The sequence below is a fragment of the Protopterus annectens genome, chromosome 9.part0 (assembly GCF_019279795.1).
Source record: "Protopterus annectens isolate FY-2018-M chromosome 9.part0, PAN1.0, whole genome shotgun sequence".
NCBI lineage: Eukaryota > Metazoa > Chordata > Ceratodontiformes > Protopteridae > Protopterus > Protopterus annectens.
The window spans coordinates 1,352,318,388-1,352,331,256 of record NC_056743.1 but is presented as its reverse complement, the minus strand read 5'-3'; the positions used below and the strand labels follow the sequence as shown (position 1 = coordinate 1,352,331,256).

General features: G+C 44.0%; 1 protein-coding gene across 1 annotated transcript in view; it reads right to left on the bottom strand.

Moving 5' to 3' along the window:
* Positions 1-12,869, bottom strand: part of ADAM9 (ADAM metallopeptidase domain 9) — a gene marked incomplete in the record, with an annotated part of 1,887,510 nt that overhangs the window by 1,251,339 nt on the left and 623,302 nt on the right. Inside the window, 2 exon segments of the mRNA XM_044084336.1 lie at positions 453-518; positions 2,605-2,794. Of these exon segments, the coding sequence (XP_043940271.1) occupies positions 453-518; positions 2,605-2,794 (256 nt within the window).

The window sequence follows — 12,869 nt, the reverse complement described above, 5'->3', positions numbered from 1 at the left end:
TAAAACTGACAAGGTAAGAGGACGTGAGAAGAAAAACTGTAAAAGCAGAAATACATAGGCAGTTCTAGCCACATTACCATGCAAACTAAATTAATTAATAAAATAAAAAGCTACAGTCACCAAATGCAATGGAAGGTCCAAGGGTACAAAATATAAGTTGTACTGTTTGATCACGTGCAGTAATGAGGTGTAACATGGCAAAATATAAAGTTAAGATCCCGCATTTGAAATCCAGCCACAGTGGCATGCTTCCTGTGCATTCTGTAATATGATACAGTAAACTATAATTAAAAACATATTCTTTACATCTTGTCAACTATGATCAGGAATACAAGTTATCAGCTAAGGGATTGTCCTATATATCTGAGCGCAAAGAAAAGAAAATAAATGAAGAGCTGATTTTAACCTTCAGAACACAGTAAATAAAGGCAACAACTGGCACTGACAATTACCCTTTTTTTGTCCACAACCAGGAAAAGTTCAACGTATCTGGTCTGAGGCAGTATCGCTCTTTTCTTCTGTAAGAAAGAAACAGAATACATGAGCAAAGCAGTCAGTCACATACTTTACATGTGTTACACCTATTAGGACATTGACGAAATATGCAGTACAGGCTGCTTATAAAACTCAATGTGGCATGTATATATACAACAGCATCAGCAGTCACTAGGAGATGGCATTCACATGCTCTTAATGATGCAGACTATCCTTAATATGGCATAAACTCACCTGTAGGTACACTGGTCACTGGGATCGCACAGGCACAAGGCAAATAAAAGTACCGAAGCTGACTAGGAACTGTATGTCACAACATAAACTAACAAACCCTTAAGGGTTAAGTTGTGCCAGCTGAAGACAAACTAGTAACCATAACCAGCTGATTTACCTTACTGAGTTCCATAAAGCGTGCCCTTCCAACTCTCTCTCTCATTTATCATGCCTCTCATCTAGCCTTCAATATCACTCAGGGTTATGACCAGGCCTCTGATTATAAACAGGTTATGTGTTAATGAATGAATGCATGAATAAACAAACTGGGTGTATGACAACTTCTAAAAATGATCACTGATAAGTACAAGGGAACATCTCATCTGACTGCTGTCTGTGTGGCAGTGTGTTAACAGCTTATTATTATGTTAATTTCTGATGCAGTTCTGTTTGGCATCATGAGATCTTTAACAGGGTTTAGAGCTGTTCTATTTTGCAAAGCAAGTGCACAGTTACAGACACCCTTTGCAAAAGGTTTGTTTTCTTTAATAAGTGACATTCATACAGATGACCTTATAATTTGGCTATCATACAGTTATTTTTCTATGATTTTGGAGAATAGCCAGAGTGCTCTGTGTGTTATGATGTTAAGAGTGCAAGAGCAGCAAAGGGGCAGAACTTTGCTTGTTCAGAATGAGGAAAGTAGCATTAAGAGGCTACTATCACTTTAGAGTGAGGACATGCTATCCCTTATTAATGAATATCTCTGGAAGGTCATCTCTTTTCCATCACTTTTTTCATAAATAAAGCTCTTCCTTCTTTTATGTATAATACCGGGCATTCTTATGCATATACACTACACAGCCACCTCCCATACTTCCTACCTTACAGCAAGTTAGTGCAGCTCTCTGCATTATATTCCCATGCTGCCCCTTAGCAAACAAAGAATTTTAAAAGGTTGAAATTACACCATTAAGGTCTTGCTCTGTAGACAATGCTTTAACAGCACACTGTTAAGTATTAATTAATTTCTAAGAATCACGCTGAGTTATTGCATGAGTGAAATTAATTTTAACTACAATGAACTGGAAAGCAGACATTCAGTGTATAGTCATTTCCTCAAAACATTTTCAGAGCAAAATAACTGGTCTACCTTCATACTGGAAAGCACAGAACATGATGCTAAATTACACAGTTCAGAAAGCTAAGCAAACAGCAAAAACAAATCTGCATAATATCCATCGAACCTACTAACAACCAAGATTCGGAAAAAAGGCTTAGTTGTTGGAGAGCTCAGACAAGAAGGGAAGGATAACTGGTGAAGAGCTCCTCTTCTTTTCAGACTAGAAGGAACTATCACTACTACATTACCACCAAGTAGAGATGAAGAGTCACGTCGCTTCATGCACATTTGGGAAGGAGGGTCATGGCAGGACATATGCACAAGACTACAAATGTACCAGTTAAATTTGCTGCATGGTACGTCCCTGTACAGAGCAGCTGCTATCTTAACCGGCAGCTGATCTTGAATGGACGACAACTTCTCACTCTTATCTGCTCTATCGTGCTGTTGCTTGCACTGTGGATTTGTGAAATGTGTCTGCTGTAAAGGCTACACTCTCTTGAAAGCCAGAACTGACCAGAACAGTCAGTCTGGGGTAAACCTGAAAAAGAGCAATGCAGGATTTAGAAGACCACTTCAGTCTGGACATCTGTGAAAAATGTTGCTACTGGCTTGAAGAATTAACTTTACAATGGCAAAATGCAGATGTAGCACTGGATATCAAGTGATGTACGTAAGAACAAACTATTACAAACAAAACCTTTATGGAAATCAGTATCAGTCTTTCAGAAGAATATCAGTAACAAATAATATTGGGGGATGGCTGCACTTACACGAAGATGGTCTGCCATAAAAGGAAAATGATATTCTTCTGCAGCTGGACCGCTGTGGACTGTGTTACTCACTCCACACACTGAAGGCTCAGATGGTACATGATTCAAATTATAGAAAAGGTGTTCGGAGCTGGGGGAGGCCTCCAGAGGTTCAATTCCATAGCTATCGTTTAGAATTTGGAGAAATCCCCTGGAAAAGTAAACAAACAAAAAAAAATAACTAAGAAGAAGCAAACACTTACAAGGCAACCAATGTCATTAGCAATAACAAAGGTCTACAGATGCAATGAGCTACTGCTGCAAACCATCATTTCACAAATGAATAAAAAATTAGCACGCTTTGCTTATTTTGCCTTTTTAGATGATTAAATGTCACCGAGCCTAAAGGATTAAAGCTCCACAATGAAAACTTATGAGCAATTTAAATGAACCACCAATCATTCTAAACAGCATGCATCTGTGATTAGAGGGAAAGGAACCAAGCTTTAACAGAAAACCCATGTTAAGTATTGAAATAGCATGAAAGCTCCACTCAAACAACATCCCGAGGCCAGGATCAAGCCCAAACCCACCCTAACAAATGCACCAGCATTACCCTTACCAAGTTAGTTTGTTCTCTTTCCAGATCAAGGCATAAATGCATTGTCTTTACTAATACAAGGTCAACAAGGCCAGTATAATGACACTGCTGTCTGTGCCACATCAGCTTTCAGTTCAAGCTCTGTATCTGCAACATGAGAAGACCAGTGGGAGGACAGGAAGAAGAGGATTGTATGTCACAGACAATGCTCAGCTCCAACAAGGAAATGTGATCAAACTCACAAAGTCCCATTTACTTGCGTGACTGTAGCAAAGAGCAGTGACTTTGACTGGCAGAATGTTTACCAGCAATATAATGCACTACAATTACAGAAACACGCTAGAAATTCAGAATAATCATCATGATGTGTCAGGTGCATAATGAAAACAATTCAGAAAATATGCAAGACTTAGAAGATAAAAATAACAGATAAAAAAAATGACACTCCTTTATGGGGGCTCTGTAAATGCATGGAACAATCTATTTCATTTATTCATACATTTGGTAACAGTTAACTGCCATAATGGACTTTTTTCAGCTACAACTCAGAAAATTAATAAATGTACACTTGACAAACATTTCAGCAGAAAGAAAATAATCAGTAGTTCCAATTTACTAACTATAAAATGAGTAAACTAAGTGTACAGAATAACTCCAATTAAAACAAATTAAAATGCATGAAAACAGTGTAGTGTAACGATAAACAATTTCTGTATTTCGAAATTCTAAGCAGCTCTTGCTCTGTGGTTACTTGTGTGAACACCTTATAGTTTGGGTGCAATTAAATGACCATGGGGTTAAGAAGATGGGGACTAGGTAGAGAAGTCTAAACATTTGACTTCCAATGTTTGGAATGGTTTTATATCAGAAAAGAAAGATGCCGGATTAACTATACGCACGGTCTCATTCCACAGAAAGCAAAAGTTATACTGTACGCTGATGATTTAAAGGTAAGTGGGGCAAACTGGAAGAATACAGGGACTACTGTCTTACATGATACTTGCTCAACGGTATGTACCAGAGCGGGGCAAAAGATTTGGAATGGAAGTTTATGTATTAGTAAGGGGAAGAGTAGTGCTGCTCCCTTGGGGGAAAAATGAATGCTAAACAGATTTTGCAAATACCAAACCTTTGAAAGTTTTAAGCAGCAATATTCAATAACTAAACAGCATGGTGTAAGCAGGGAAACAGGGAAATGCTTATCCCTTAGCCCAGAGTATCAGACATTTGAGATAACAAGAAAGAGTAAGCTGCTCTAAGCTGGATGGCAAGTCTAAAATGAAGTGTGTTCGAGTGATGAGTGAAGGTCATGGGAAGTTTAGCACACAAGATGAAGGCAGTGAGTTGCTATAACAAGCTTCATCCTGTAGTCCTTGGTTTGATGATGCCCTGCTTACAGTGTGAATCTGAGCAACTAATTTAACCTGGTTAGTGTCCTGGGATTTTCCTTACAGAAGAACTTACTCCTAGTGGGTCTACCTGTGAACAAATAAAAAAATAAAAACAGCACAGACTTGGGTCCAAATACTTGAAACTGGGAACTCTTTCTACTGGAGCACTGTTACTAAAGATTATGCATTAGCAAACAAAAATAGGTACTTTTCCATTAACGGGGCAACAGACAAAATGGGCATGTGATGCGGACTTCAGATCTGCTGAAGTTGTTTCTCATTTTAACTCTGTCTTCATCCTGACAGTATTATTGATTAGCTCAGGTGTCTCTACTGCTTCTTGTATTGTTGTATCTTGGGTTTAATTCTGGCTTTCTTCTCCGACTACTTGCGCGTTTTCCTCACAAGTCAGGGCAACTACTTTTCTTGCTGTATTCTGCTTCTCATATTGCCTTTGTTCTTGGAGTGTTCATGAATTCCTCCCCAGTCATTGCTGCTTACACAGACACTTTCTGAAAGATTGATTTGTAAGGGTCAAATTGAACACACACCCAATGGGGATAAACTCCTTTTGTGAAATGGGAGCATGTATGGAAAATGTGAACTGAAAGTGGGGGGAAAGGCCTTCGTCAAATAAGCACATCTGTTGCAAAGGTGAAGATGTAAATACGGTACTTTTATGTTTTACACTTATCCGAGACCCTAATTTTCTTTCATCACTGTCATATATAGTGAAGTAAGATAGCCTAAAAAACTCACTCTCTGTTAAGGTGTAAAGCATCTGGTTACGGACCCACATAATTAAAGATGCCTGACAAGTTTTTTATTGCAAAGCTGAGTATTGGTGTAGCAGCAGATTTCAGTAATGTAAAGCTTGCAAACAGCAGTGTATTTATATCAGTGAAGTTAAAAATGTGAACTGAAAGTAGGGGGAAACACCTTCGTAAAATAAACAAAGTCTGCTGAAAAGATGAAGATGTAATTAGTATAAAATGTGCGGAAGCTGTCTGTGTATAATTTTGCAGCAACATTTCTGTTTCATGAACACTGCTGCCCCATTAACGGAAAAGTACCCAAAAATACAATAAAGTTTAATTGTGGTACAAGATGGCAGCATGGAACCAAGAAGCAGAACTGTGAGGTCCTCTACATGTTCTATTAGTTTCAACTTAACTGACATTTAATACTCATTCAGGTGTAGCAAATATAACTTAAACCTAAATAAAATTAGTAGTAACGTGTAAACAGACTTATACTGCTGTAACAAATGGATTAAATATTTACTGCCCACTAAAAATGTCCAGTTGGTAGCATCGTTAACAGCTTCATTTACCTCCTCCAGATGGTCCAGATAAGATAAAAAAAGACAAAAACACCAAATGGTACTATAATACAGTTAAAGTATAGAAATAAAAAGCCTCGAGGTGTGGCCTGGATAGAAGCCTCAAAGCAGCACTTATTCTTTGCTCTGCAGTACTTCAACTATACTGACAGGAATTATTTTCAAAAAACCACCAAAAGTAACTTCAAAGCAACTGAATTACAATCTAGAACTCGTAAGCTTTCTTCTGGTGTATTTTTCAACTTATAAACTTTATATTTTCCTGTCAAAATTAACTAGAAGAAGAAAGGGAGAACTACAACTGGGAAAAGATGAGTCTTCTCAAATCCACACAACAGGAGAACTCCATGAATAAGGAGACACACTCAATCCTTTAAAACATCCAGGACTTAACTAAAATGGACAAACTGGACATAAAAATGGACAGAATTAAGGAAGACTCAAATAAACAAGTTGAAATATTGAGTGATATATTAAAACAACCAAAAATCCAAATACTAGCACTAGAAGAATCAGTTTCAGATACTGACTGCAGACTGATAGAGGGAGAGAAAAACATTGAACTCCTTCTACAACAGAACATCAAACTTATTAACCAAGTGGATGATCTAGAAAATTGATCTAGAGGGAACATCAGGATCTATGGTACACCAGAGGGAATGGAAAGAGATAATGTAGTGATTTTTTTTTACTGCATGGCTTTCCAAAACCTTAAACTTACTCTTTTGATGTTGAGAGAGCCCACAAACACTATCTAAAGTCCCATTTAACAGCAAGAACATTTACCAGAGATTAATTATCGTAAAATTCATATCCAGCTAGGACAAGGATCTCATCTTGAAACCTGCTTGGGCTCTCTCTCCCTTAAAAATAAATGACCAGGTAATCAGATCTGATGACTATTCTATGGCTGTCCCTTCAAAAAGAAAAACTTTTAGTTATGTACTTACCATAACTTTAGATGTTTGGGATCCATCTCGCCTACATTCTGTACTGATGGGTTCGGAGCTGAGGATCGGCACGCTATACTATAGAGCGAAGTCTCTAATTGGCTGAGCTATTCTACATCCCAGGATGCACCACTACTACTTCCCCAGATCTTGTTTGTCCGCACACATGCACACACACATAGACAGTTGAAATAACATTGCCAGGTGTTTCAAGATGAAACGGCTAAACTGAACCGTTCGGTCTCTTCTGATCTCCAAGGCAGGGGGAAGGAGGGTGGGTTATTAGGAATGTAGGCGAGATGGATCCCAAACATCTAAAGTTATGGTAAGTACATAACTAAAAGATGTTATGTGATCCTATCTCGCCTACATTCTGTACTGATGGGACAGCGTCCCTAGCACCTGATTCCTGGGTGGCTCACTGGAAAACACTCCTGAGAACTGTGGAACCAAAAGAAGCTCACCCCCGAGATGCCACATCCAATTTGTAATGAGAAATGAAGGTGTGAGGAGAAGACCAGGTAGCCGCAGCACAAATGTCACTAATGGCAAGCTTGGAATGAAAGGCTGTCGAAGTAGCCATAGCCCTTGTAGAATCAGCTTTCACAGAGGTTGTAAGCTCTCTATTAGAAAGAAGGTAAGTATGACTGATACACAGTCCCTGATCCACTTGGCAATAGTGACCTTCGTGACGGCTTTGCCCAATTTATTGTCCGAAAAGGACACAAACAACTGATCAGTTTTCCGTGTTTGATGCGTCCTATCTAAATAGAAACGCAATTGCCTGTGAACATCCAATGAGTGGAAGATGTATTCCGCTCTGAGTAGTTTGGGAAGAAAACTGGGAGTTCCAATGACTGTTGAAGACAAAAACTAGAACAAACTTTGGGAACAAAGGATGGATTAGGCCTGAGGGATACTCTATCCTTGTGAAAAACCAGGTACGGTGGTTTGACAGATAGGGCTTGAAGTTCCGAAACTCTTCTGGCTGATGTAATTGCCACCAAAAAAGCAGTCTTCCAAGAAAGAAATTTCAAGTCACAAGTTGCTGCCGGTTCGAAGGGGAAGAGGTCAAAGCACCTAATCTGAAATTAAGATCCCACGGTGGAGCGGGATGAGAAATCGGAGGTCGTAGCAGCCCAGCACCTTTCATGAAGGCTTTACACAACTTATTGCTCATCAAAGGTGGGTCTATACTTTCATGAAAATTAGAAATAGCTGCCAATTGAACCTTGATGTTAGAGACCGAAGAACCTTGATTGAATAAAGAAGCTAAAAACTTCAAAACTTCTGACACCGGGGCAGTAATGGGATCTAATCCCCGGAGTTGGGCCCAAATGGCGAATCTCTTCCATTTGCTGTTATACATTTTTTTAGTCGAATTCTTGTGAGCCGAGGACAAGATATGTATGACTTCCGAATCCAAAACCTGGTTCCTGACTATGGTCGGAAGTGGAGGAGCCAAGCTGTTAACCTCAGCGAGTGAAGGGACTGATGAAGCTGTCCCGACTGGTGGATCAAGAGGTCTGGAACCTGGTCCAGGAACCATGGACCGTCCAGTGCGTATTTCCAAAGAAAGGGCGGCCAGACTTGACGAAGCCAGTATGGGGCAACTAAAATCATCTTGCTCTGCAAGTGAATCGCCTTCTGGATCACCCTGGGAAGAAGGGGAACCGGTGGAAAGACGTACAGTAGGCCGGTGGACCAAGCTTGGACTAGGGCGTCCTTGGGAAACCCCCCCCGGAACTGGGGTGAGAGAGAAGAACTGTTGACATTTCGTGTTGAGAGGAGTTGCAAAGAGGTCGCAACAAGGGGTTCCCCATCTTCTGAAGATCTGAGTTGCGACTCTGTCGTTCAGAGACCACTCGTGCGGGGAGAGAATAGTTCTGCTCAGTCTGTCGGCTATCACATTGGATCTCCCCGGAATGTGTGTTGCTACCAAGAAACGGTTGGTTGCAATCGCCCAATCCCATACTTTCATGGCCTCTCTGCAAAGGGGGCAGGACCTGGTCCCTCCCTGCTTGTTCAGGTACCAGACTACTGACATGTTGTCGGACTGAACGGCAATCATGCCCTGGGGGAGATAACTGTGTAGTGCTTGTAGCAATAGAAGCACCGCCCTCATTTCCAGTATGTTGATGTGGAGGGAAGTCTCGTCAGGGTGCCACTTGCCTTGGACTGACCTGCCCAGGTAATGTCCCCCCCACCCCGTCTGGGAGGCATCCGTAGTCAAAGTGGCCACTGGAGGTGGAGGAACGAAGGGTCGCCCCTGATCCAGGTTGGAGGAAAGAAACCACCAATGGAGGTCCTGTTTGCACGTCTCCGTGATTAGAATGAGGTGACAGAGGGAGATCCTGATAAGACCACTGGACTGACAGGAGCCACTGGAGAAACCTCATATGCAATCTTGCTAAGGGAACTAGAAGAACGGTAGCCGACATGGAACCCAACAGTTGTAGGACCATCCTGGCTGGGGCTCGGCGTTTGAGGAGCAATGCTCGGACTTGAGATTGTAATATTTCTATCCTCTCTGTAGGAAGATAGACCCGCATTTGCTTTGAGTCTATCTCTACTCCGATAAACCGTATGCGCTGAGATGGCAGCAACACAGACTTTTCCCAATTGAAGGTGATTCCTAGGGAGTTGCCTAGAGATATAGTGGCTGCTAGGTTCTGTAAGAGTAGACGCCTGGAAGTGGCAGTTAGGAGCCAGTCGTCTAGGTATGGAAACACCTGGAATCCTAGACTTCTCAGGTGAGCAGTCACCACCGCCAAACATTTGGTAAACACCCCGGGGGCTGTGGTGAGACCAAAGGGCAGTGCACGGCACTGGAAATGACTGTCTCCCAGGCTGAAGCGCAAGTGTCTCCTGGATGCCTGATCTATCAGGATATGATAATAGGCGTCCTTGAGATCTATGGAGCACATCCAAACACCTTCCTCCAGCAGCGGGAGAATGGATTTGTAAGGTGACCATCCGGAACTTGGACTTCTTGAACGGTTGAGTTTGCTGAGATCCAAGATGGGCCTCATATGTCCCTGGTCTTTTTTGGCACCAAAAAGAATCTTGAGTAAGTCATTAATCTGGTCTGGTCTTCGGGGACCGGTTGGATGACTCCTTTTAGAAGCAGCTTTGAAATTTCGATGGCTGCGAGATCCCGTTGACTGGGTGGTGGGTCCGGGATTTTCCGGGATGGCGGGGGGGCTGAGAAAAGGGGATGTTGTAACCTCCGGCAATGATCCGGAGCACCCATCGGTCCTGAGTGATATTCTCCCAGGCCTTTAGGTGCCTCGAAAAACGACCCCCGACTGGCTCCGGAGCGGCGCAGTCGAGCAATCCTTCAGGGATGCTGGAATGTTGAGGAGCCACGAAAGGACTCGCGGTCTCCAGTGTTGCGGGGGGCCTCTGCCGCCTCTGGGACGGCGTCTTCCTGAAAAATTTCCCCCTCCTCTTCCTCTAGAAGGGGGATCATCCTGCTGTGAGGGGTAAGTCTTCTGAGATTTGCGGAACGACATTTTCCCCCCTCTTCTAGCCTTGGGATAAGGCCGGGAGTGGAAAACCGTGCCCCTACGGCAGTCAAAGTCTTACCCTCTTGTTCACAGCGGGTCAAGGTGTCCTTTACCTTGGGTCCAAACAAGGAGGACCAATCAAAGGGAGCGTCGGCAAAGGAAGATTTGAAGGCCTCTGCAAAATGATACAGGCGGAGCCAGGCTTGTCTCCGTAGAGCAACACCTGTACCCGCCACTCTACTCGCCCCTTCGGCCGCATATGAAATGAGCCTCATGGACGAGTTCGATATAGATGAAAGAGTAGCCAACTGAGAGCTAACAGTCTGGGCCAACTGCTCAGGTAGGTTACCAGAGAGGGTATCTGAAAGTTCCTTGACCAGATCCTTCTGAAGTCTGGTGAAGTGCGTCAAATAATTCAGAGACCTTAAAGTAAAGGCTGCTGAAGTAAGGGTGCGCTTTCCGTACAGATCCATACTCCTGGACTCTTTATTAGGAGGATGGACAGACGTCAAAGCCTCTGCCACATCTTGCTGGGTAGCAGATGCCACCACCAGGGCATCTACGGCCACACCTTTAGATAAGAAATCCTTTTCAGGGGGGGCTGACAGAAATTTATTCAGGCGAGCTGGCACGGTACCACAGAATGGTGCTCCCGCCTTCGAGAGATCAAATCCAGGAGCACATCGAAGGGCGGAGACACCCAGGAGGCGGAAGGCTGAGCCTCGAAGGCCTTGAGGAATACCGACTCCTCAGCAGAAGGGGGTTTGGACTGCCAGTCGCCTCGTTGCTTGAGGATTTCCAAGATGTCCACGAAGGAGACATCATCCGAGGATGACTTGGGGGACCCCTCCACATCATCGAGGTCGGTGTCCGAGGTGAGAGACTCATCAGGCGAGTCAACGTGCTTCCTCTTGCACTGTCTCTTCCTGGGAGGTTCCTCCGAAGAAGCCTCGGAAGGACCCCCAGGAAGGGAGGAATCCCCAATGGGGGTGACCTCAGGCCCCAGGGCTCCGCTGTCTTGAGACAGGGGGACAACAAAGGAACAAGTCTCCGTGCCAAGGGAAGGTGCCGGAGAGATGGTGGAGGTAGCCAAGGAAGATATGGCTAAAGCACTCCTCATGGCCCTGAAGGCTGGACCCCCCCCCCCCCCCCGAGTCCTGGGAAGGTCTGACCCCCAAGGCCACAACAGTAGACGGCACTCCCGCAGCTGACGCACCGAGAGGGAGGCTCGGAACCGAAAGCATCGGACCCGAAGCGTCACCCCTGGGGCCGACCGAGGAGGTCCGTGTACCGAACTCCGACCCGAAGGTCGGGGTTGGAGTAAGGGTCGGAGCCGACCTGAGAATCTCCACTGGCTCCACCAGCACCGACCCCAACAGTGCCGAGGCTGTTGGAGGAGGAACCAATACAACAGGGTGGACAATCGGCTCCGGAGCCGACTGGGCTGGAGCCAAGACTAACTTTTGGAAAACTGGAGACTGGAACAGCCTTTGAAGCACCCTGTCTATATCCAAATCGGACATCCTCGAAGACCGAGAAGAGACCGATCGGGCCAGAGTTGACTTCTCCAGTTCCGAAAGACTGGGGGACCGGCTCCGAATAGTCTCAAGTAATATCGGCGCCGAGGGAGATTCCACCAGCACAGCAATTTCCTCGGCCGGCGGGACTTGGCGCCGAGGTAGAAGAGTCTGAGTGAGCAGCCTTTCTCGGCTCCGAAACCAATGGAGCCGGAGAAGGTGACCCGCCTCTCGATGCTCGAGCGCTCGGCTCCGAAGACAGAGGAGTCAAGGCTGGAGGCATTGAGGCAGACCGTTCCGACCTCGGCTCCGAAGTCCGTGGAGCCGACGGAGAAGCCTGCCTTGATTTCTTTGTTGTTGGCTCCAACGGACTGGTCGGAGCCGAAGACTTCTTCTTCCTGGAAGGAGAGGGGGAAGAAGATAAAGCCTCCTCAAAAGAAGGGGTGATAAGCCCCTTCAATATCAATTTATTTTTCCTCTCTTGGAGGACACGAGAAGAAAAAGCGTGGCATACACTGCACGACTCTTGAAGGTGCTTAGGGCCTAAGCAATAAACACATAGAGAGTGATCATCTGTGATTGACATCTTGTACCCACACTTGGTACATTTTTTAAAACCCGAAGGCCTATGTTCCTTCGACATCACTACAAATACACACACCAAAAATCAGTAACACTACCACACAGAGATGCCAAATCCCTCTAATTTAAACAGGATAGGCTAAAAACTGTAACACAGTTCAGGCAGAGCGCGAGGGCAAGGCCCCTCTAACTAAAAACGGAACCTTGACGTTTAGTAGGAACAAATACCACAAAACAAAATTTTTGTGACAAAAAATGCTGTAAAAATGCTTGAAATAGAGCGCGAGGAAATCCCTGATTTAAGCGGGAACCTAACGCTGACAACAAAATCCACACAAACTCCAAATTCACACAAACTACTCAAAAAGCGTTTAGTAGCTGTTAAAACAGCTTT